Source organism: Entelurus aequoreus, linkage group LG15 (genome assembly GCF_033978785.1).
Source record: "Entelurus aequoreus isolate RoL-2023_Sb linkage group LG15, RoL_Eaeq_v1.1, whole genome shotgun sequence".
Lineage (NCBI taxonomy): Eukaryota > Metazoa > Chordata > Actinopteri > Syngnathiformes > Syngnathidae > Entelurus > Entelurus aequoreus.
The window spans coordinates 45,733,277-45,759,078 of NC_084745.1; the positions used below are offsets into that span (position 1 = coordinate 45,733,277).

The 25,802-nt window shown below is 39.7% G+C and overlaps 1 protein-coding gene across 2 annotated transcripts in view; it reads right to left on the reverse strand.

Moving 5' to 3' along the window:
• Positions 1–25,802, reverse strand: part of ptprn2 (protein tyrosine phosphatase receptor type N2) — a 379,044-nt gene that overhangs the window by 299,895 nt on the left and 53,347 nt on the right. For both annotated transcript variants that reach the window (XM_062021618.1, XM_062021619.1), the window contains exon 9: positions 14,503–14,589. In XM_062021618.1, the coding sequence (XP_061877602.1) occupies positions 14,503–14,589 (87 nt within the window). The remainder of the gene's footprint in view (positions 1–14,502; positions 14,590–25,802) is intronic.

Sequence of the window (25,802 nt, forward strand, 5' to 3'; positions counted from 1 at the left end):
CAGTATGTCTCTATATACATATTTATTTAATTAATTTTGGCCAAAGGGGGCATATTTCAATTTCTTACACACACTTGTTATTACATATGTTGGCCAGAGGGGGAGCGCTTCAAATTTTTAGACACACTTGTTATTTCATATGTTGACCAGAGGGCAATGAGTAGGGAAGTCCTTCTTTAGCTGCCGTCTTGTATTATCATATGTTGCTGCCTTTGCACCTGTCAATGTTTACGTTTGTATGTACATTAAATAAATAAATAAAATCCTGACTTTGGAGCAATGTTCACGGACTGTAGTATTCGGCTCTCTATTAGATGCAATGGTTTTCCGTATTGGAAACAATGATTTCGGTCCTAACTTGTTCACCAGTCTTCATATGGAAGGTACTTTTCCTTGTTGATGTCTCAAGAAGGGTACAAATACAAGAAAACACACACACACACACACACACACACATTTTTAATCTTCATTATTTACTTTAAGTTATTATGTCTCTAAATACATATTTATTTAATTCTGGCTAAAGAGGGCGCATTTCAATGTATTTTTTTTTACAAACACTTTTTATTACATATGTTTGCCAGAGGAGGAACACTTAAAATTTTTAGACACACTTGTTATTTTATATGTTGACCAGAGGGGGACGAATAGGGAACTCCTTTAGTCCTTCCTTAGCTGCCGTCTTGTTGTATCATATATTGCTGCTTTTGCACCTGTCAATGTTTACGTTTGTATGCACATTAAATAAATAAAAAAATCCTGACTTTGGAGCAATGTTCACAGACTCTAGTATTTGGCTCTCTATTAGATGCAATGGTTTTCCGTATTGGGAACAATGATTTCGGTGCTAACTTGTTCACCGGTCCTCATATGGAAGATACTTTTCCTTGTTGATGTCTCAAGAAGGGTATACATACAAGAACACACACACACAGCTCTAAAGGAAAAATACCCTCGTCTAATGCTTCACCCGTATTCTCTTTGCTCTCGTAAATGTCAATATTTCCACAATCTTTCCCCCGGCCTCCATTCCTCTTGGCCGGAGATCTCCATGCATCTCAAATCGAAGTGATTTCTCCTTTCCAAAGCCCATTTAAATAAATAAACTAAGGGGAACACAGGCGGAGTTGGGGGTAGAGGGGCGATAAGCTATCTAGAGGACTTCACAATTTCTCCTGTCTTATCGGTGTGTAAGCATGGACTTCATATTAGCTCTGCTGGTGTGTGTGTGTGTGTGTGTGTGTGTGTGTGTGTGTGTGTGTGTGTGTGTGTGTGTGTGTGTGTGTGTGTGTGTGTGTGTGTGTGTGTGTGTGTGTGTGTGTGTGTGTGTGTGTGTGTGTGTGTGTGTGTGTGTGTGTGTGTAGTAAAAAGCAGGAGTGAGCATGCTGCTCCCCCTTCTGCCTGGACATGGTGAAACACTTACGTCATCTAAAAAGAGGATCATGTCCTCCCGAGCCTACCGTCAGCCAACAGTAATTTTTTCTAATCTCTTAAAAATGATTACCGCAGGCTGGAAGGTTTCGGCTTCAGCATTCCTTTCGCCGTGCTCCTTATCGGGGCTCATCGGAGCAGGCCCGAAGAGCGGGCGGTGTGCTCTGACCCGGCCCTCATTGGATACGTTCAAACACTCACCTGTCGCGGCGCCACAATGAGCTCGCATCGCGTCCTCCGTCTGGGCTATTTCCACTGGAATTACTTTGCGAGGAGGAAAAGAAAAGGGGGCAATTTCTCTATTCATCTTTTCTAGGGAATTGCGTTGGCCGAACACAGAACGTGACCGAGGATATACGACGCTATGCCAGCATAGTGAGCGTTGGTGATGTGATGTGGCAGGTGGAATAACAAGATTAGTCCATCAGTCATGTCCGGGTCTTTCTTGCTTGTCACAGATTGCGAGCTGGAACGGAAAGATCCGTCTTCTCGGCTGCATTTATTTACTTCATCTCGCCCAATAAACGTCGGGGGCATACAAGGTGTTTGGGATGACGTGTAGTCCCAGTTTTTTTCTTGTAGTAAAAAATACAAAGTCTCTAAATTAGTCGACAAAGTACAAATAAACATATAAAATTGATAAGATTGCACCACCACTGGCCAAACAAAAATGATCAATTGTAAACGTTACCATGGAGATACAGACTACCGTAATTTTCGGACTATAAGGCGCACTTAAAATACTTTAATTTTCTCAAAAATCGACAGTGCGCCTTATAGCCCGGTGCGCCTAATGTAACGGAATAATTCTGGTTGTGCTTACCGACCTCGAAGCAATCTTATTTGGTACATGGTGTAATGATAAGTGTGACCAGTAGATGGTAGTCACACATAAGAGATACGTGGAGACTGCAATATGACGCCAGTAAACAACACCAAAACTTAAAAGAACATTACAGACCGCGCTCAAAATTCTGTCAAAAATGTTTTAGTACGACTCTGAAGCCGCGCCGCTTGATGGATTGTCGGCCCATTATGGCTACTGTAGTCAGAGATACAAGTATTACTATGGTGTGTGTATAAGGACCACAAAATGGCACCCATTAGCAGACATTATCTGGCGTTTTGTTTCGCAATATTATGCAAAACCAACTTTTCTTACCTTCTGGTACCTGCTGATGTGTATTTGAGATCTGCATAAGTCCTGAAAAGCTGTGCATGTCCGCCACAGTAGTCCGTGCTGATGGCGTAGTCCATGGGCGTCAAACTCTGGCCCTTGAGGCGATATCCAATTAACACTAGAGCTGGCCCGCCGATTATATACAGCGGTGGTGCCGCGGTAACACCGCATTCACCGCTAATTCTCATACTTGCCAACCCTCCCGGGAGACTCCCAAATTTCAGTGCCCCTCCCGAAAATCGTCACGTCCGCTTTTCATCCAGTCCAACGAGTGCCGGCACAGTCACATAATATGTGCGGCTTCTGAATGCAACGCATACTTGATCAACAGCGATACAGGTTACACTGAGGGTGGCCGTATAAACAACTTTAACACGGTTAGAAATATACGCCAGAACCCTTTGCAGCACTAACTCTTCCTGGACGCTACAAGGTGTGTGTGTGGGGGGGGGGGGGGGGGGGTTGCTGGTAGCAGGGGGTGTATTTTGTAGCGTCCCGGAAGAGTTAGTGCTGCAAAGGCTTCTGGGTATTTGTTCTGTTGTGTTTATGTTGTGTTACGGTGCGGATGTTCTCCCGAAATGTGTTTGTCATTCTGGTTTGGTGTGGATTCACAGTGTGGTGTATATTTCTAACAGTGTTAAAGTTGTTTATACGGTCACCCTCAGTGTAACCTGTATCGCTGTTGATCAAGTATGCGTTGCATTCACGTGTGTGTGCGTAACAGAAGCCGCACATATCTTGTGACTGGGCCGGCACGTTGTTAGAATGGATGAAAAGGGGACGTGACGACAGCTCGTAGAGGACGTTAAAGGCAGTGCCTTTAAGGCACGCCCCCAAGACTGTGGTCCGGGTGGACTACGAGATATAAGGACTGATGAACACCTTCGTTGGATAATGAAGGTTGCCTCAGCTCAAAGCCTGAGCCCCGACATTAATGAACTAGCATCCAAGAAAAGATGGCAGGTATCTGGCTTGGGCACATCAGATTAGATCAGTGTGTTGCAAACTGAGCAGTTTAAAGTCCTGAATGGTTGGTTTATTCATTGTTATTTTATTTTCAAATGTATTAGCCTGTGGAAAAAGTTCATGTTGTATTTACCTCAGAAGGCTGCAAATAGAAAAGAGGCATTCCATTTTTATTTAAATTGTATTTGATATGCCATTGATATTTTTTAATTATTATTATTATTTTAAACTCGATTTTGCATGTCACTATAAAGTTATATAAGCCTTGCTTGTTCAATATTCAATGCAAAACTTGTTTGGGTCCCTATTAAAAGGTTAATTTGTTCAACCTTGGCCCGCGGCTTTGTTCAGTTTTACATTTTGGCCCACTCTGTATTTGAGTTTGACACCCCTGCCGTAGTCGATAAGCTTCTTCTTTTTCTCTATCTTCTTGTTATGGGACATTCATCCTCTGCTGTTGCCATTTGTAATATAAAGTAGTGTAAAGTTCTAACTTATATCTCGCTACGGAAGCGCTAAAAACTGTAGTGAGTTTACATTATTCACCCAAGGAACTTTAGTTATTAGAGAGTTCCGGTCGGACGGTTTTTCACGGGACACATTTCCGACGTCGTTGTTGCACTAGTGAGCCACGGATGAGAAGATGCTGCTCCGTTATTGATTGAAGTATAGCCTGAATGTCATTAAAAGAGTTAGCACCATCAGGGGTGTCCAAAATGCGGCCCGGGGGGCATTTTTTAACGGCCCCACGGCACATTTTAAAAATATGATTGAAAAAAATGTAAAACATAAAAAGTGGTATAAAAGAGCAAACAGGTGAAATGTAACAAGAAAATGTTGCAATGTTTACTGTAATAACACAAAGCTGCCATGCAGGCTGTTTCTTTAAAAAAAAAAAAAAAGAATCAAAATCAATGTCATTATGAATCATTGACCGATTCAAGGTTCCAATTACGTCACATTAAATATTCCACTTTGAGATATTTTTTGGGGAAAATGTTGCATATTTTGTGTTTGCCATATAAAAAACTGAGCTGTTTTTTTTAAAGAAGGGCCTAAAATGAACAAACAAAAAACAAACAACAATAAAACTTATAATTGACCGATAGATCTGAAGTTGATCTCAAGATTATTGTGTTAAAAGTAAACAGTGAAAAAATATATATATTTTTTAACATTTTAATGAGATCCCCAATAATTTTAGTGTGATTTGTTTTTAAGTGTCATTGCTTAAAAAATAATAATGAATTAAAATTAATGGTCTTATGAGTTGACCTTTTTAAGACTCCAATTATTATATAATCTCAAATATTCCACTTAAAAATTTTATTGGGTGAAAATATTGCATATATTGTTTTTTTTCATAAAAAACAGGGTTTTCTTTGACAAAAAGAGCATACAACTTAAATCTTTAAATACGTTATATTGACAGATAGACCTAAAGTTGATCTAGAGTTTTAAAAGTTGAATAATAATAAAAATAATAGTGAATAATGACACATTTTGTATATTTTTTTGACCAAAACCCTTTGGGGTCCCCAGGATCAAGCCTGAGTGGAGGCCTAAATGTATATTTTTTATACATATATTGTATTGGTTTTTTAAATAAAAAATATCAAAATGGCCCCCGCTTGCTTTGATTTTTCAGTGTGCGGCCCTCAGTGGAAAAAGTTTGGACACCCCTGATTTAAGTAAAGTCTGAATGTCATAAATCAGCTCCATCTTTTGACACTTTGATAAAGTGAAAAAAAAGGATATTACCCGGGAGGACGTCGCTACTACTACAAAATAAAAGAAAAGTTGCAACACCTTAAAAAATAGTGTTTTTTACGTGAAAATAAATGAAAGTGATATAATGTATGAATGGATGTATATAAGTGTAATATATTTGGGAGGGTTCTAATCTTTTAATGGCTGTTAAGTAGAGGACACACGGACATCAGCGTGGATATACATTAGCTTTGTTTTTCAACTCACATGTAAGCAAATGCGCCACAGCGTCAATTCCGGTCCTTCAACAATCGCTATTTCTTCGGAATCAAAATATATAGTCATATATTACATATAGCCTATTATTTACCATACATGGAGATATCCTTTGATGTAGCCAAGGAAAAATACGTCACTTAAGTCTCAAATTCCAAACGGCTCGTTTGGAGTAAGTTTGAAAGATGATAAGATCATTCTTCTACACCAGGGGTCTCAAACTCAATTTACCTGGGGGCCACTGGATGCAGAAACTGGGTGAGGCTGGGCCGCAAGAAAAGATTTCTTTAAAAAAATCTAACATGCACTTTTTAATGAATTCACCTTCTTTGAATGGCTTTCCCACTCTAGCAACCATCTCACTCACCATGTAGCTAGCTTTGACTGCTGCATCGCTCTTTTCGCTTGCTTTCTTGACGACATCTTGTTGCCTCAGTAGACTGGTTTTAAAATTTGCAACCCGGTTCACTCTCTCATCTCCCTGGTATTTTGCATACTCTTCAGCATGTCTAGTTGTATAATGACGTTTCAAATTGTATTCCTTGTGCACCGCAACTTTCTCTGTATCAACTACAGAAAAGAGCTATAAGGATTATTCATAAAGTAGATTACTTAGAACACACTAACATATTATTTATTAATTCGGGTTTATTGAAATTACAGGAGCTACAGACATTATGTGTCATGTTTAAGGCTAAAAGTAAAACATTACCAGCAAATTTACAAAAAACGTTTGTCATCACTTCTGAGAATGAAGAGCATAGAAGAAAAGGTCATTTCCAACATCAGTACTCAAAGGCCTACTGAAATGATTTTTTTTTATTTAAACGGGAATAGCAGATCCATTCTATGTGTCATACTCGATCATTTCGCGATATTGCCATATTTTTGCTGAAAGGATTTAGGAGAGAAAATCGACGATAAAGTTCGCAACTTTTGCTCGCTGATTAAAAAAAGCCTTGCCTGTACCGGAAGTAGCGTGACGTCACAGGAGCTAGTATTCCTCACAATTCCCCATTGTTTACAATGGAGCGAGAGAGATTCAGACCGAGAAAGTGACGATTACCCCATTAATTTGAGCGAGGATGAAAGATTCGTAGATGAGGAACGTTACAGTGAAGGACTTGAGAGGCAGTGATGGACGTATCTTTTTTCGCTCTGACCGTAACTTAGGTACAAGCTGGCTCATTGGATTCCACACTCTCCTTTTTCTATTGTAGATCACAGATTTGTATTTTAAACCACCTTGGATACTATATCCTCTTGAAAATGAGAGTCGAGCACGCGAAATGGACATTTAAAGTGACTTTTATCTCCAAGACAATACATCGGTGACACACTTAGCTACTGAGCTAACGTGCTAGCATCGTTCTCAAATGAAGATAGAAACAAAATAAATAAACCCCTGGCTGGAAGGATAGACAGAAGAGCAAAAATAATATTAAACCATGTACATGTAACTACACGGTTAAAAATTCTCAGCCTGGTAAGGCTTAACAATGCTGTTGCTAACGACACTAAGGCTAATTTAGCAACTTAGCAACCGGAACTCACAGAACTATGTACTCTCTCCTTTTTCTATTGTGTATCACGGATTTGTATTTTAAACCACCTCGGATACTATATCCTCTTGAAAATGAGAGTCGAGCACGCGAAATGGACATTTAATGTGACTTTTATCTCCAAGACAATACATCAGTGACACACTTAGCTACTGAGCTAACGTGCTAGCATCGTTCTCAAATGAAGATAGAAACAAAATAAATAAACCCCTGACTGGAAGGATAGACAGAAGAGCAAAAATACTATTAAACCATGTACATGTAACTACACGGTTAAAAATACTCAGCCTGGTAAGGCTTAACAATGCTGTTGCTAACGACGCTAAGGCTAATTTAGCAACTTAGCAGCCGGAACTCACAGAACTATGATAAAACATTAGCGCTCCACCTACGCCAGCCAGCCCTCATCTTCCCATCAAAAGCCGTGCTCACCTGCGTTCCAGCGATCAACAGCGCGACGAAGGACTTCATCCGTGGGTTTGGCGGCAAGCATCAGCTAGGCGTCTTCTATCAGGGTAAGTAGTCCTTGTTGTGTTGCTGTTAAGTATTGTACTTAGCCGCTAAGACACCGATCGATCCCACCTACAACGTTCTTCTTTGCAGCCTCCATTGTTCATTAAACAAATTGCAAAAGATTCACCAACACAGATGTCCAAAATACTGTGGAATTTTGTCGAAGAAAACAGAGCTTTGTGTATTGTGTCCAATAGGGCCCAAACACTTCCGTGCATTTTGTGACGTCACGCGCATAAATCATATCCAAAGGAGATTTTCAACCGGAAGTGTGGCGGGAATTTTAAAATTGCACTTTATAAGTTAACCCGGCCGTATTGGCATGTGTTGCAATGTTAAGATTTCATCATTGATATATAAACTATCAGACTGCGTGGTCGGTAGTAGTGGCTTTCAGTAGGCCTTCAAGGACAACTTTAAAACAAATGTGCATATCAGTGGTGGGGGTTAAACTATGGAATTCTCTATACAATGAGATAAAAGATTGTAAAAATATATTCCAATTGAAAAAAGATCACATGGACAGCCATAAGTGTTTACATTTTGCTTTATATTTATTACTGTACTTATTTTTTGCCTGGTTTTGTATTTGTTTTGTATCATCCCGTGAGGTGTATATTACTTCTTTTGTTCGGTTTGTACTTCATGAAGTTTTGCACTTGTGTTTTTTTGTGTTGTTTTTGTTTTCGTTATATTTGGATGTAATTGTTGGTTTATATGATATCATTAAGTAAGACTACGTATTATGTTGAAGGGGGAAGAAAAATATAAGATTTTTCTTCATCCTGCTCTTTCTCAGGCATTGGTGTGTAAATGTATAATTGAATATTTGAGGTATAATTGTCTATCGATCAAAGATGCACATCAATGAAGGAGATAAATAAAAATGAAATGAAATGAAATGAAATAAGACACGTCGGGGTGCCCCTGTGCTCAACAAAGGGAGGGAGGGGGGGGGCTCGCCGTGGAGTTTACAGTTATGGTAGCACAATTAGCCCCGAACGGGCTAACATCACTACTAACGTGTTACACGTCTGATTAGCCCAGCGACTCTCTGTCGGAGTATCAGCGCTGGGGTCCAGTGCACCACACTTTTGTATTGTCGCTCGCTCCTTCGGCGGAGTGCTTTGGAAGCTACCGGAGAGCTCGTCTTCCCCGCCCGGACTGTTTACAATGGGGGCGGGAGAGAGCAGGCGGGCGAGCGAGGGAGGCAGGGAGGGAGGGAGGAAGAGCGTGTGCGGGTGTCGTGGAAAAGCGGCAAAATGTTTCTATGCTTGCGTGAATCACGCAAGTGACGTCAATGCATACTTGCCAACCTTGAGACCTCCGAATTCGGGAGATGGGGGGGGGTTAATGTGTGTGTGGGGGGGTTGAGGTGGGCGGGGTTGGGAGGAGGCGGGGTTGGGGGTAGCGGGGGTGTTTTTGTAGCCAGGAAGAGTTAGGGCTGCAAAGGATTCTGGGTATTTGTTCTGTTGTGTTTATGTTGTGTTTAGGTGCGGATGTTCTCCCAAAAAGTGTTTGTCATTCTTGTTTGGTGTGGGTTCACAGTGTGGCGCATATTTTTAACAGTGTTAAAAAATAAAAAAAATAAAATATGACCACCCTCAGTGTGACATGTATGGCTGTTCCTCAAGTATGTCTTGCAATAACTTGCGTGTCTGGGCCGGCACGCTGTTTGTGTATGGAGAAAAAGATGATGCGGTGACAGTGTCTAGAGGACACTTAAGGCAGTGCCATCACGGCACACCCTCGACATTGTCGAGAGCCTTATACCACACCGTGATTGGTAGATTCCTTCAGCTCCGCACACAACACTGTCAAGCGCAATTCATTTAAAACTCGCGGGCCGCACTAACATTAAACTTTCATATTAAGGTGGGGGCCGCAAAATAACGTCTCGCGGTCTGCCATTGGCCCACGGGCCAATTCCGTGTGTTTGAGACCCCTGTTCTACACCATGCCTCCATTGTTGGAGTTCACATTTTCAGGACTTATGGTGATCCCAAATACACAAAAACAGGTAGCAACAGGTAAAAAAAAAATGGTTTTGCATAATAAGAGCCTTTGAAGTAGTTATTGTGGCCACTAGGTGTCGCCAAAATAACAACTCCACTTCAACTGAAAGACAGCATCAGTCCATTGCACTTAATAGTAAATAGGTATGGAAAACAAGAAACTACCATTGTTCTCTGTCTTGAGTAATTTCCCTTAATCAAACCAATTCGGTATCGGAATATCGAATCGGAAAATGAAAAAGTTGTATTGGGACATGCCAGTTGAAGGCCTACTGAAAGCCACTACTACCGACCACGCAGTCTGAAAGTTTATATATCAATGTGGAAATCTTAACATTGCAACACATGCCAATACAGCCGGGTTAACTTATAAAGTGCAATTTTAAATTTCCCGCAAAATTTCCGGTTGAAAACGTCTATGTATGATGACGTATGCGCGTGACGTCAATGGTTGAAACGGAAGTATTGGGACACCATTGTATCCAATACAAAAAGCTCTGTTTTCATCGCAAAATTCCACAGTATTCTGGACATCTGTGTTGGTGAATCTTTTGCAATTTGTTTAATGAACAATGAAGACTGCAAAGAAGAAAGCTGTAGGTGGGATCGGTGTATTAGCGGCTGGCTGCAGCAACACAACCAGGAGGACTTTGACTTGGATATCAGATGCGCTATCCGACGCTAGCCGCCGACCGCATCGATGATCGGGTTAAGTCCTTCGTCTTCCCGTCGATCGCTGGAACGCAGGTGAGCACGGGTGTTGAAGAGCAGATGAGGGCTGGCTGGCGTAGGTGGATAGCAAATGTTTTTAGCATAGCTCTGTGAGGTCCCGTAGCTAAGTTAGCTTCAATGGCGTCGTTAGCAAAAGCATTGTTAAGCTTCGCCAGGCTGGAAAGCATTAACCGTGTAGTTACATGTCCATGGTTTAATAGTATTGTTGATTTTCTATCTATCCTTCCAGTTAGGGGTTTATTTATTTTGTTTCTATCTGCAGTTAAGACCGATGCTATCACGTTAGCTCCGTAGCTAAAGTGCTTCACCAATGTATTGTTGTGGAGATAAAAGTCACTGTGAATGTCCATTTCGCGTTCTCGACTCTCATTTTCAAGAGGATATAGTATCCGAGGTGGTTTAAAATACAAATCCGTGATCCACAATGGAAAAAGGAGAAAGTGTGGAATCCAATGAGACCTTGTACCTACACTACTGTTCAAAAGACATTAACCTCACCGCACGCCACTGGTAGAATACATTTCTTTGAGAACGACCATTGGCATCAGTGAGGATCATGGCTGGTGAGGCACTGGCATTTTGTTATACTTTCAACTGAACTTTTGTGTGCTGTCGTCAATCAGGTTGCTCATTAAAAGATGATGGCAAGAACAATTCACTTTAGGTAAAAATGTTATTTTAGGATAGGATAGACTTATTTATCCCACAATGGGGAAATAACATTGCAGTGCAGGTTTTACCATACAGCAGCAGAAGTAAAACGTAATGAAAAACAAAAAACTAGTAATTTATTTATAAGTCCATATGCCTAACCTTGCCCAGGAAAAGCTTTGTTAAGTAAAAGTCCTTCTTAGTCATCTCTTTTTAAATGACTTTACTTCGGCAATTTTCCTATTCATTCCAGTGTATAAGACTATTTCTCCCTCAGTCCTTTTTCCGTAAATTAGTCAGATTTTAGACTTCATTTGTATTAAAAAAGACCCACAGGTTACGTAAGCAATATTTGCAGAGACCTAAATCGTCGGGAGATGAGCACGACCAAACTTTAGGTTTTACTAAAGGCTCACCAACATTGGAATTGTTGAGTATTGCGTGTAATATGAAGCATGGCTGGTTATGAAGGCTAACTCAATCAAACCAGTATCTTTTAGGGCTCTTGTTCACTCATCAACATTCGCTTTTTACGAAAAATCCAATCGTAAAAACCTCATTTAGAATCCGGGTTGAGTTTGCGCGCTATTTTGGTTGGCAGACTATTTCTAGTCTTGCACCCATCACTGCTAATCCTGCTTTACCTCCCTTTCTGGTCGATAATGCCTTTTTAAGATGGTCAAGTCTGGGAATTAACAGCGTTAAATACATTGAAAACAGTTTTGTGTCTTTCCAGAAATTGTCACTCCCTACTTGTAATCAACACTTTTTTTAGATATCTATAAAGCCACAGTTTGGTTCCTAATACTTTCCCTAGGTTTCCAGATTTGCCGACTGACACAGTTTTTAGATGTGTTTCTGACACCGCTTCCAACTTTAAAAGGATCAATAACAAATTATAAACCGGTTCGCCTAATGTACGTAATAATTCTGGTTTTGCTTACCGCCCTTGAAGCAATTTTATTTGGTACATGGTGTAATGATAAGTGTGACCAGTAGATGGCAGTCACACACATGAGATACGTGTAGACTGCACTATGATGGCCATATGACTCAAGTAAACAACAACATTTTATATGTTCCATTGAAAATATAGTACATTACACACGGCGCTCAAAAATCTATCAAAATGTTCTAGTACAACTTTGGTAAGCTATGAAGCCGCACCGCTTGATGGATTGTACTGTGCTTCAACATAGGAGTATTATTATGGTGTGTGTGTAAGGTAAGACATTATCTGGCGTTTTGTTTCTCAATATTAAGCAAAAGCAACTTTTCTTACCTTCTGGTACCTGCTGATCTGTATTTGGGATCTGAATGAATCCTGAAAAATTGTGCGTGTCCGCCTTTGTAGTCCTTTTTCTCTATCTTCTTGTTATGGGACATTTATCCTCCACTGTTGCCATTTCTAATATAAATTAGTGTAAAGTTCTTACTAGAGATGTCCGATAATGGCTTTTTTGCCGATATCCGATATTGTCCAACTCTTAATTACCGATATCAACCGATACCGGTATATACAGTCGTGGAATTAACACATTATTATGCCTAATTTTGTTCTGATGCCCCGCTGGATGCATTAAATAATGTAACAAGTTTTTCCAAAATAAATCATATAGCATTATATTGTAGCGTCCCGGAAGAGTTAGTACTACAAGGGATTCTGGGTATTTGTTCTGTTGTTATGTTGTGTTATGGTGCGGATGTTCTCCCGAAATGTGTTTGTCATTCTTGTTTGGTGTGGGTTCACAGTCCGGCGCATTTTTGTAACAGTGTTAAAGTTGTTTATACGACCACCCTCTGTGTGACCTGTATGGCTGTTGACCAAGTATGTCTTTCATCAATTCGTAATGAGTATAGCCGGTAGATCAGTGGTTCTTAACCTTGTTTGAGGTACCAAACCCCACCAGTTTCATATGCGCATTCACGGAACACTTCTTTTAGTGAAAAATAAAATGTTTTTTTTTTCAAATTCAAGACAAAGTTATGTTTTTTTTACTGGTGCACAAAATGAACTGTGCATGAACATCCACTTGTTCAAAGAACAAAACCAACACAGTGCATTAACTCATAACAAATTACACACGTGTAATTTGTGTAACTTCTGCTGTTGCCGTATTCATAATACGCCGATCGGGAGAAGTTTTTATTTACACGATGAGTCTGGTGTGTCTTGACCTCCGCGGCAGAGGCTCCGTCAAACCCCTGAGACCGACTCACCGAACCCCTAGGGTTCGATAAACCCAGGTTAAGAACCACTGCGGTAGATATTATGTGACTGGGATGGCATGCACGTAAAGGAAGTTCCTTAAAGGTTTATTGTCTCTCTGTACCTCTCCCTACGTCCGTGTACACAGCGGCGTTTAAAAACGTCATACATTTTACTTTTAAAAACCGATACCGATAATAACGAAACCGATACCGATAATTTCCGATATTACATTTTAAAGCATTTATCGGGCGATAATATCGGCAGCCCGATATTATCGGACATCCCTAGTTCTTACTTATATACACTACCGTTCAAAAGTTTGGGGTCACATTGAAATGTCCTTCTTTTTGAAGGAAAAGCACTGTACCTTTCAATGAAGATAACTTTAAACTAGTCTTAACTTTAAAGAAATACACTCTATACATTGCTAATGTGGTAAATGACTATTCTAGCTGCAAATGTCAGGTTTTTGGTGCAATATCTACATAGGTGTATAGAGGCCCATTTCCAGCAACTATCACTCCAGTGTTCTAATGGTACAATGTGTTTGCTCATTGGCTCAGAAGGCTAATTGATGATTAGAAAACCCTTGTGCAATCATGTTCACACATCTGAAAACAGTTTAGCTCGTTACAGAAGCTACGAAACTGACCTTCCTTTGAGCAGATTGAGTTTCTGGAGCATCACATTTGTGGGGTCAATTAAACGCTCAAAATGGCCAGAAAAAGAGAACTTTCATCTGAAACTCGACAGTCTATTCTTGTTCTTAGAAATGAAGGCTATTCCACAAAATTGTTTGGGTGACCCCAAACTTTTGAACGGTAGTGTATGTCAGTAAACTCGCCATGAAAGCTCTAAAACAATTTGTCGTAATGTAGTGAGTTTACATTATTCACCCAAGGAACTTTAGTTATTAGAGAGTCCCGGTCGGAGTAAATGTTAAAAACAATTGGAACCATACAGAAAATACAGTGCGGAAAAGTGTAATTTTGCAATGCGGTCTGCTGAAAATGATGGAAAGCAACTGACACAGGGGTCAAAGTTGGTCCTGTTAAGCTAGTCAACACTCCGCCATCAGGCGGCTAATGTGGATGGTGCAACCCCCCCAAATGTGTTAAGTTTCATGTGTCAGGTAAATCGTGACAAATGGGGCCCATATGAGTGAATCCCCTTCCTACTATACTTTCATAGCAGTTCCATGGAATCGTTCCTTTTCTTTATTTACTTTTTTCATGACGCCTCACTGGCACTTACGTGAGCTGGGTGAGATCTGAAGCGTGGAGGTCCAACTGCTGCGTGAGCCGCTCCATCAAATCCAAGGCCTGGTCAGAGGTGAGTGAGCTGGGGGGGCGGGAGCAAGGGTTTGAGGGGGGGCACACAGACAGCGAAGCGTCACTCTCAGCCAGTAAAAAGGACAATACAGCAAGCATTCACATCCACAAATGGAGTTTGTTTAATCAGTGTTTTTCAACCACTGTGCCGCGGCACACTAGTGTGCCGTGAGACATTGTCTGGTGTGCTGTGGGAAATTATGCAACTTCATCTAATTGGTTCAAAAAATATTTTTTGCAAATCAATAATTATAATCTACAAATAATGTGCCGTTGTCTAGTGTCTGTGCAGTATAGAGCTCGGCAGGGTAACCACGTAATACGCCATATCAGTAGGTGGCAGCAGGTAATTGCTTTGTAGAAGTCTGAACGCGTCGAGGATGGTCTGTCGTAACCCCAATATACAGAGCGTAGCGGGAGATGGCGTGCAGGTAAAAAGGTATGTAAACGCTTAAACCAAAAATTAACAAAACGGAATGGAAAAGGCAATGAAGCATAGGAATGGCTATGGAAAGTAAACAAAAACAGAATGCTGGACAACAGCAAAGACTTACAGTTGTGTGGAGCGGAGACGGCGTCCACAAAGTACATCCGTACATGACATGACAATCAACAATTTCCACACAAAGAAGGAAAGCGTCCGCACAACCGAAATAGTCTTGTTTGCCAAAAGAAAGCAGGTCAGGCAATAGCACTCAGCGTGAAGCTGCTACAGGAAAACACCAACAAAACAGCGCATGGCAGGAACTAAAGCACTACACACAGGAAAACAACAACAAACTCAAAATACGGCACGACAACCTGGTGGAGTTTCATTTTTTAACGTTTTCTGCTGGCGGTGTGCCTCCGTATTTTCTTTATTAAAAAAAATGTGCCTTGGCTCAAAAAAGGTTGAAAAACACTGCGTTAAATCATCTGACAAGTGGTTACTTGAGGATCAAAGCCCACAGCAATGTTCCCTCTAAGTTTTCACGTGTGTGAGCAAACGCAAAAACTCCCTGAGCATTCAGTGGAGCCCATGTGAGCAACATCAGACGTGCACACTGTGGCTACACCAGCAGCACACCTGTCCCAAACCTGACTAAATAAGTTCAATCTCCACCCATCCATCCATCCATTTTCTACCGCTTGTCTCTTTCCGGGTGGCGGGGGGTGCTGGAGCCTATCTCAGCTGCATTCGGCGGAAGGCGGGGTACACCCTGGACAAGTCCCCACCTCATCGCAGGGCCAACACAGATAGACAGACAACATTCTCTTATTATTATAATCAAATGACAGCAGTCATTTCCATTTCTAATAGAAGTGTTTAGGCCCACTTACAATGACAATAACAAAAAATATTGTTTTTCATGAACTGTGTACTTGTATTGTATGTCTGGGTGGAGGTCCTGCTTTGGAAATAATTTGTACCCCTTTCAGACATTGCATTTAGTTCCCATTAAAACATTCACATGTTGCACAATGAGATGTAAGCAGGGGATCATGTGTACATTCCTGCAAAATATATTTTTATTAGTATTTATTTAATATACTAACAGCATTTCATGATTAATATTTATAAATTAGGATTCCTAATAAATGACACTAGAATAAGCACACATTTGATTGGTAAATCATAGTGTAACGACCTGGAATGACAGTGTGGTGTTGGAGTTGTCCGACTTTTTGTGTGTCTGTAAACGCATCACTGGCTAAGTGCCATATGTGCATGTGTTGGCGCAAGTGAGAAAGAGCGAGCGGCGGCGGTTGATATAACAAAGTTGCTTTTGGTCTGGTTTGTACTGCAGAAAATGACCACTTTTGCTGGATATCTTTTTTTTTTTACTAATGTTTTGGTGATGTGTTTATGGCCGACAATAAAGAGTTTTGCTCAGTAAAGTGATGGTTGGAGTTCATGTCCTCAAAGCGTCTCGACAGACGTTAAAATATTTGAACAATGATGACGAAAACGGTTTTCTCCGTTGTGTCCGTGTGTCGAAAATTATTATGCGCTTATTTTTTTATTTGATTCTGTGCTTGGCATAGATTTGCCGTGCGCAGAGGACGCTTGAGCAGTGCGCAATTGCACAGGCGCGCACCTTAAAGGGAACGTTGGTCCACAGTGACACCTAGTGGACTGGATGACACAGGTGTGCATGTGCACGAAGAATGACACAGGAAGGAAAGGGGGCCGGGGAGAGTACCAGCTGCCTCTTCAGGCCTGGTAAATCACCTTTTTTTTTTTTTTCTGGCAATGAGACAAACAATAAGGTGCAAATGGAACCTGCATGAGGTGTAATGGCTGCATCACATGGACTCGCCTCTGCCTCGCCTCATCTTTCCTTCCCTTCGCTCACCGCCGCTCCCACCCGCGCACGCACAGAGCGCGAGTACGAACACACGGCCCCTCGCCGCGAGATGGGAATAATAGGGTGCAAATGGAATGGAGGTGAAGTGTAATGGCGGTCTGATAAAGCCATGCCTCATCTCAGCTCAGTCCACGTCTTCCCTCTCTCGCTCCCCTCAGAGACTAAATCGCTGAGGAAATAGACCAAACAAAAGGTAATTTGTGGAAGGGGGGTGGGGGGGAATAAATGACAAGGACATAGAAGAAAGCTACTTGGTTGCTGTCCATTGAACTGAGAATATGTGGCGGCGGGGTGACCGAAGAGTCATGGACTGCATTGTTGAAACAGCTAATTAACATTTTAACTCCCAACAGACCTTTAAAAATGATTACAACTTAGTGACATTCATTTCATGCAGACTTTTAAAGGAAAACGGCACATTTAGGGGGGATTTTGCCCATCACCACCAATCCCTGTATGAGACAAGAACACACTTTCCTTTTTCTGTGCATTCTAAAGAGCGAAAAACTGCTAGTACAAAGGCGGCTAACAATGCACATTATAGTGATATGAAGTGGTCTAAAAACCATCCAAAAAGCCAGAAAAGTAGTTCCTCTGTATTACCGTATTTTTCGGACTATAAGTCGCAGTTTTTTTCATAGTTTGGCCGGGGATGCGACTTATACTCAGGAGCGACTTATGTGTGAAATGATTAACACATTAGCGTAAAATATCAAATAATATTATTTAGCTCATTCACGTAAGAGACTAGACGTATAAGATTTCATGGGATTTAGCGATTAGGAGTGACAGATTGTTTGGTAAACGTATAGCATGTTCTATATGTTATAGTTATTTGAATGACTCTTACCATAATATGTTACGTTAACATACCAGGCACGTTCTCAGTTGGTTATTTATGCCTCATATAACGTACACTTATTCAGCCTGTTGTTCACTATTCTTTATTTATTTTAATTTGCCTTTCAAATGTCTATTCTTGGTGTTGGCTTTTATCAAATAAATTTCCCCAAAAAATGCGACTTATACTCCAGTGCGACTTACACTACTGTTCAAAAGTTTGGGGTCACCCAAACAATTTTGTGGAATAGCCTTCATTTCTAAGAACAAGAATAGACTGTCGAGTTTCAGATGAAAGTTCTCTTTTTCTGGCCATTTTGAGCGTTTAATTGACCCCACAAATGTGATGCTCCAGAAACTCAATCTGCTCAAAGGAAGGTCGGTTTTGTAGCTTCTGTAACGAGCTAAACTGTTTTCAGATGTGTGAACATGATTGCACAAGGGTTTTCTAATCATCAATTAGCCTTCTGAGCCAATGAGCAAACACATTGTATCATTAGAACACTGGAGTGATAGTTGCTGGAAATGGGTCTCTATACACCTATGTAGATATTGCACCAAAAACCAGACATTTGCAGCTAGAATAGTCATTTACCACATTAGCAATGTATAGAGTGTATTTCTTTAAAGTTAAGACTAGTTTAAAGTTATCTTCATTGAAAAATAAGGACATTTCAATGTGACCCCAAACTTTTGAACGGTAGTGTATGTTTTTTTCCTTCTTTATTGTGCATTTTCGGCCGGTGCGACTTATACCCCGGAGCGACTTATACTCTGAAAAATACGGTATAACTTTCTCCGACGTGTTTCATGCCACTTATTTGTCTCATTTTGTCCACCAAACTTTGTATGCTGTGCGTGAATATACAAAGGTGAGCTTTGTTGATGTTGTTGACTTGTTGGAGTGCTAATGATCTTGTAAGCAACTTTAAATTCCAAAATTGTGAATATCATAGATATCATTGCACCTGTTACAGTTAAAATGATTTCTGGTAAGCAAAAGGCACCCTGGAGAAAATCTGCTGTTGTAACAGCCCAGAGAAGAGAGTGAGGAAGGCTGAACGAATCTGGCGGAATACAAAACTTCATATTCACCATGACATCTATAAAGAGAGCCTCCAGGCCTACAATTTAGTCTTAAAAAGTGCTAGAGAAACATTCTTCTCCAATATCAGGGCCGAAGTATATCACTGATATGCTCCCACTATAGAAGCCCTCTAGATCACTAAGATCTTCTGAGACCAATCTGTTAGCGGTTCCCAGAGTAAACTCAAATCAGGGGAGAGCATCATTCAGTCACTGTGCAACAAATAGCTGGAATAAACTTCCTGAAGATGTCAGACTTTCCCCAACTCTGACTACTTTTAAAACTAGACTGAAGACTTTTATGTTCACCTTAGCTTTTAGCTAAATATTCTAATCTTTTAACGTCCGCACTGTTTTTATTTTTATTGTCTACATTATAATTTTGCTTTTATTTTCTTTCATTTCACTTTGTTGTCTGTGAAGCACTTTGAGTCTGCCTTGTGTATGAAAAGTGCTATACAAATAAAGTTGCCTTGCCTTGCCTAATCAGGCATATTTGGTCACATGCTAATCGATGCTAACACTCCGAAAAATACGGTAGTGTTGTCCCCATATCATCATTTTGGTACTGGTACCAAAATGTATTTCGATACTTTTCGGTACTTTTCTAAATAAAGGGGACCACAAAAAATTGCATTATTGACTTTATTTTAACAAAAAATCTTAGGGTACATTAAACATATGTTTCTTATTGCAAGTTTGTCCTTAAATAAAATAGTGAACATACAAGACAACTTGTCTTTTAGTAGCAAGTAAACTAACAAAGGCTCCTAATTTATTCTGCTGACATATGCAGTAACATATTGTGTCATTTGTCATTCTTTTATTTTGTCAACATTATTAAGGACAGGTGGTGGAAAATGAATTATTAATCTACTTGTTCATTTACTGTTAATAGCTGCTTACTTTCTCTTTCAACATGTTCTATCTACACTTTTGTTAAAATGTAATAATCACTTATTCTTCTGTTGTTTGATAATTTACATTAGTTTTGGATGATACCACACATTTAGGTATCAATCCAATACCAAGTAATTACAGGATCATACATTGGTCATATTCAAAGTTTCATGTGTCCAGGGACGTATTTCCTGAGTTTATAAACATAATATACTTCTTTTTTTAAACAAACAGATTTTGTGATGCTAAAAAATATTGATGTAATCATAGTAGTATCGACAAGATATGTTCCTGTACTTGGTATCATTACAGTGGATGTCAGGTGTAGATCCACCCATGGCGTTTGTTTACATTGTGACGCCGGTGAGCTACGGTGTGTAGTGAAGCATGTTTAGCTATTCCTCGTCCTGCAGGGATGATACTTGTAAGAAACTTACTTTATTTGTCGCCATGGAGTCGAGGATTAGTGATTTAGAAGTAGCTACAACACTGCCGCTAACTAGCTAGCCATGTTTTAAAGCACCTCTTTTTAGAAGCGGTATAGTACGGGATATGATTCATTAGTATCGCGGTACTATACCAATACCGGTATACCGTACAACCCTACTCTGTATTAGCTTCCAAAATAATGCGCGATAGCTTGGTTATATAGTCAGGTCACGGCACGTAAATGACGAGTTGTTGGCAGTTTTGGGATGTTTTTAGAGCACCTGAAAGGTGGAATAGTTGAATCCCAATTACCTGCGTTGTAGCCTCCTTGTACTAGCAGTTTTTTAATTATTTGTCAATGGTCTGCTTTCCGAACATCAATCATGTTTTAGGAAGAGACATAGCACAATAATTGCTGCTATCATAGCTATAAATGACATTACTGGATTGCAAAAAATATTAAGCAGGTTTGTTTATTGACCTGTCAAAAACATTTGATACAGACTGCACAGGATTGGTCTTTATCTCAGCATGCTGTGAAGTGGTTTTCTAATGACCTGTCCAATAGAATCCAATGCGTCCAGGTAGCTGGATCATCTTCGTCTTTTCTCCCTGTATTAAATGGTATACCGCAGGGTTCCGTATTAAGTCCGTTGTTGTTTTCCATTTATGTACAAACCCCGTTTCCATATGATTTGGGAAATTGTGTTAGATGTAAATATAAACGGAATACAATGATTTGCAAATCATTTTCAACCCATATTCAGTTGAATATGCTACAAAGACAACATATTTGATGTTCAAACTCATAAACATTTTTTTATTTGCAAATAATCATTAACTTTAGAATTTGATGCCAGCAACACGTGACAAAGAAGTTGGGAAAGGTGGCAATAAATACTGATAAAGTTGAGGAATGCGCATCAAACACTTATTTGGAACATCCCACAGGTGAACAGGCAAATTGGGAACAGGTGGGTGCCATGATTGGGTATAAAAGTAGATTCCATGAAATGCTCAGTCATTCACAAACAAGGATGGGGCGAGGGTCACCACTTTGTCAACAAATGCGTGAGCAAATTGTTGAACAGTTTAAGAAAAACCTTTCTCAACCAGCTATTGCAAGGAATTTAGGGATTTCACCATCTACGGTCCGTAATATCATCAAAGGGTTCAGAGAATCTGGAGAAATCACTGCACGTAAGCAGCTAAGCCCGTGACCTTTGATCCCTCAGGCTGTACTGCATCAACAAGCGACATCAGTGTGTAAAGGATATCACCACATGGGCTCAGGAACACTTCAGAAACCCACTGTCAGTAACTACAGTTGGTCGCTACATCTGTAAGTGCAAGTTAAAACTCTCCTATGCAAGGCGAAAACCGTTTATCAACAACACCCAGAAACGCCGTCAGCTTCGCTGGGCCTGAGCTCATCTAAGATGGACTGATACAAAGTGGAAAAGTGTTCTGTGGTCTGATGAGTCCACATTTCAAATTGTTTTTGGAAACTGTGGACGTCGTGTCCTCCGGACCAAAGAGGAAAAGAACCATCCGGGTGGTTATAGGCGCAAAGTTGAAAAGCCAGCATCTGTGATGGTATGGGGGTGTATTAGTGCCCAAGACATGGGTAACTTACACATCTGTGAAGGCGCCATTAATGCTGAAAGGTACATACAGGTTTTGGAGCAACATATGTTGCCATCCAAGCAACGTTACCATGGACGCCCCTGCTTATTTTAGCAAGACAATGCCAAGCCACGTGTTACATCAACGTGGCTTCATAGTAAAAGAGTGCGGGTACTAGACTGGCCTGCCTGTAGTCCAGACCTGTTTCCCATTGAAAATGTGTGGCGCATTATGAAGCCTAAAATACCACAACGGAGACCCCCGGACTGTTGAACAACTTAAGCTGTACATCAAGCAAGAATGGGAAAGAATTCCATCTGAGAAGCTTCAAAAATGTGTCTCCTCAGTTCCCAAACGTTTACTGAGTGTTGTTAAAAGGAAAGGCCATGTAACACAGTGGTGAACATGCCCTTTCCCCAACTACTTTGGCACGTGTTGCAGCCATGAAATTCGAAGTTAATTATTATTTGCAAAAAAAAATAAAGTTTATGAGTTTGAACATCAAATATCTTGTCTTTTTAGTGCATTCAATTGAATATGGGTTGAAAAGGATTTGCAAATCATTGTATTCCGTTTATATTTACATCTAACACAATTTCCCAACTCATATGGAAACGGGGTTTGTAAATAATCTCTGATAATGTGTCAGATCCTGCGTTCCATTTTCATGCGGACAACGCAGTCATGTATTGTTCATCCCCAGCTGTTGTGCGAACCCTTGAGCTCCTGCAGTCAGCTTTTGATGTTGTTCAGTCCCAGCGGACTCATCTGAGACTAGTGCTAAATGCACAAAAACCTAAGGTGTTGTTATTTCAAAATGGCAAACGAACACTCCAGAAATATTAGCTGCTCATACGGTTTAACTTGAAATGGTCACAACATTTAAGTACTTGGGAGTTGTAACTGATGAGAACTTGTCCGTTAAATCTCACATTGAAAAACTTGTGGCTAAACTTATAATTAAATAGGGATTTTTCTTTAGAAACAAATCCTGTTTTTACCTACAAGTTAGGAAACGCTTGATTCTGACCACTTTTATGCCTTTGCTGGATTATGGAGACTTGCTTTTTATGAATGCACCCGACGATTACTTGAAAAAACTGGATACTGTATATCATTGTGCCTATGTTTTATTACTGGTTGTGGCAACCTTGTCCACCATTGCACTTTACATGCAAAGGCAAACTGTTCATCTCTATCAGTACGCAGATTTTCTGCATGGTTGTGTTTTATATATAAATCACTTCTTGGTCTGGTTCCCCCTTATTTGTGTTATTTTATGTGTAGAGATCCCAGTCGCTCCAGCTTAAGGTAGCAGGACATACTTAGCATGTTTGTTCCTAAAATCAACACAAGTCTTGTAAAAAAATCTTTCAGATATACTGCTCCGTGGTCATGGAATAACTTAAAGGAGGATCTGAGGTTAACTGAGCAGATCACTTTGGGGGAATTTCAGGCCATTTTAAAAGATTGAGAAACTGTTACTATTGGGCATTGTACTTGTTTTTACATTGTATACATTGTTTTGATCAAGCACAGGTTTTTATGTTAACATATGTAAGACATTTATTTTTTAATTGTGGTGTATGACTGCTGCTGTTTGTTGTTTTTATATGCATTTCTGTAACTTGGTCTTGCTGCCCTCTTGGCCAGGCAACTATTGGAAAAGAGACGTTAATCTCAATGAGTTTTTTTACCTGGTTAAATAGAAGATATTGATTGATTGCTCTTGTCTCACATGGGGATTGTGGATAACGAGCAAAGCTCCCCCAAAAAGTGCAGTTTTCCTTTAATGTTGTCTTTACCGCCGCCAAAGATTGAAGCTGGCTTGTTAGTAGTTAAAGGGCCCTCTAATGCTGACAACTTTGGCACTTATTTTATAGTTCTGAACTGTATATACATTATATATACACATATGTATACAGATATACATAAATATATACACAGATATACATTCATATATATATACACAGATATATATACACAAATGTACATACATACATACTGTACATGCATATATATATACATAAATATACATACATACATACATACATATATATATACATAAATATACATACATACAAACATATATACATACACAGATAGGGATGATGTTTGATAAGAAATTATCGAGTTCGAGCCCATTATCGAATCCTCTTATCAAACCGATTCCTTATCGATTCTCTTATCGAATCCAGATAGGTTGTTGTACCGGTATATGGAAAAAAACACAATATTTGGTTTAACAAAAACTCACTTTTATTTTATAAGAAAAAAAATAAAATTAAATAAATAAATAAATATTGACTGTAACCCCCCTAAAAAAATAAAAAATAAAAATATTGACTGTTGTTACCCAAAGTATATTAAGTGAGATTTTTCAGAAAAACAAATATATACAGTAACACAAAAACAACCTGTCTCTGTGATCACTATAGGTGTATAAATAATAATATAGTGTTAAATAAAATCAGTCCCTTGGGCACAAAACTGAAAATAATACAGCTCTCCAAAAAGTGCACTTCTGCTGCTATTGGAACATACTAACTACACACACAGGCAGACAGCTAACAAACAATCCAAGACGTCTAATAAAGTTCCAAAGCAGATTAATCCCTTTAGGCTCTTTATTGTTGTTGATCTTGCTTTATCTTTTCCTATCTTTACTTTTGTCTTGCACTGGACTGTTATTTTTATTTGTTTTAAACTGAAATAGACACAATGACAAATGTATAAGCTATGTGATTCAATTAACATACTTAAATGTAATACACAATATGTAAATATTAGCTTCACACAAATATACAGTAGTATCATCAAACAAATACTTCTGAGTGTTGAAACTATTTCGATGGTGGAAATACATGACTGGCAGCCATTTTAAGTCCTCAAATCATCTATTGAAACAGTGCACAAAAATCGTTTTTCAATAAACATCTTACTATCAAATTTAACCACTTTCCACCTCAATATTGAGTTACATAAACAAGTTAAACAGTTTACTTACAGACTTATCTTTTCCAAGGCTTGTAAGAGCTAACACAACTTGTCTACTTCTCAATTGTCTCATGAACTGAACTAACATCGTCAACCCGGAAGTGCCCAAACTAGTGATGGGTCCGGCAACACCGATGCATCGGCGCATGCGTCGAGCTCATAGAGCAAAAGCCTGTGCCGGTGCGCGTACCGCTTTTAGAAAGTCACGTGACCGATCAAGAGCTGTTTCGGTCACGTAACCGATACGCGAACTGTGTCGCACTGACGCCTCCTCTGTGCCCTGTGAGCGGGTCTTTTCTACAGCCGGAGAAATAACTAAGAGAAATCGTCTAAAATGTAATACGTTGGAAAAACTGTTTTTTTTAATAAAAATGTGTAAAAAAAATTTTAAAAAAATCCCAGTAGACAAGCATCCTCATTCACAACACGTTCTCTTAGATTTCCATGTTATGATACATGTTCACATTTATTGACTGTATCTAAAAAAGATACAAATATATTTTTATTTAAATGAAGATATGAAATAATCCTAAATGAAATACGATGACTTGGTTTATATTATTGTATATACTAGGTCATAAAATCAGTGTCAGTTGAGTCGGTCCATAGGTTGCCTGTAGGGATTTTTAATGTCCAGTAGATGTCAGTATTTAGTGACACAGTATCGACTCAGTACCAATACAGTTTTGCAATGTGTCGAAACGCTTCATGACGCCTCATCAACCCATCACTAGCCCAAACTATTGATGCGTAGTATTTTCATATCGCCACAAGGTGTCAGTAAGAGTCTACAATCAAATGGGCATAATATTGCCCATTTGGGATTCGTTCCCATGGATTCGAATAAAGCAGTGGTTCTCAAATGGGGGTACGCGTACCCCTGGGGGTACTTGAAGGTATGCCAAGGGGTACGTGAGATTTTTTTTAAATGTCTGTCAAAGAGAACTGAAAAGAAATGCAACAATGCAATATTCAGTGTTGACAGCTAGATTTTTTG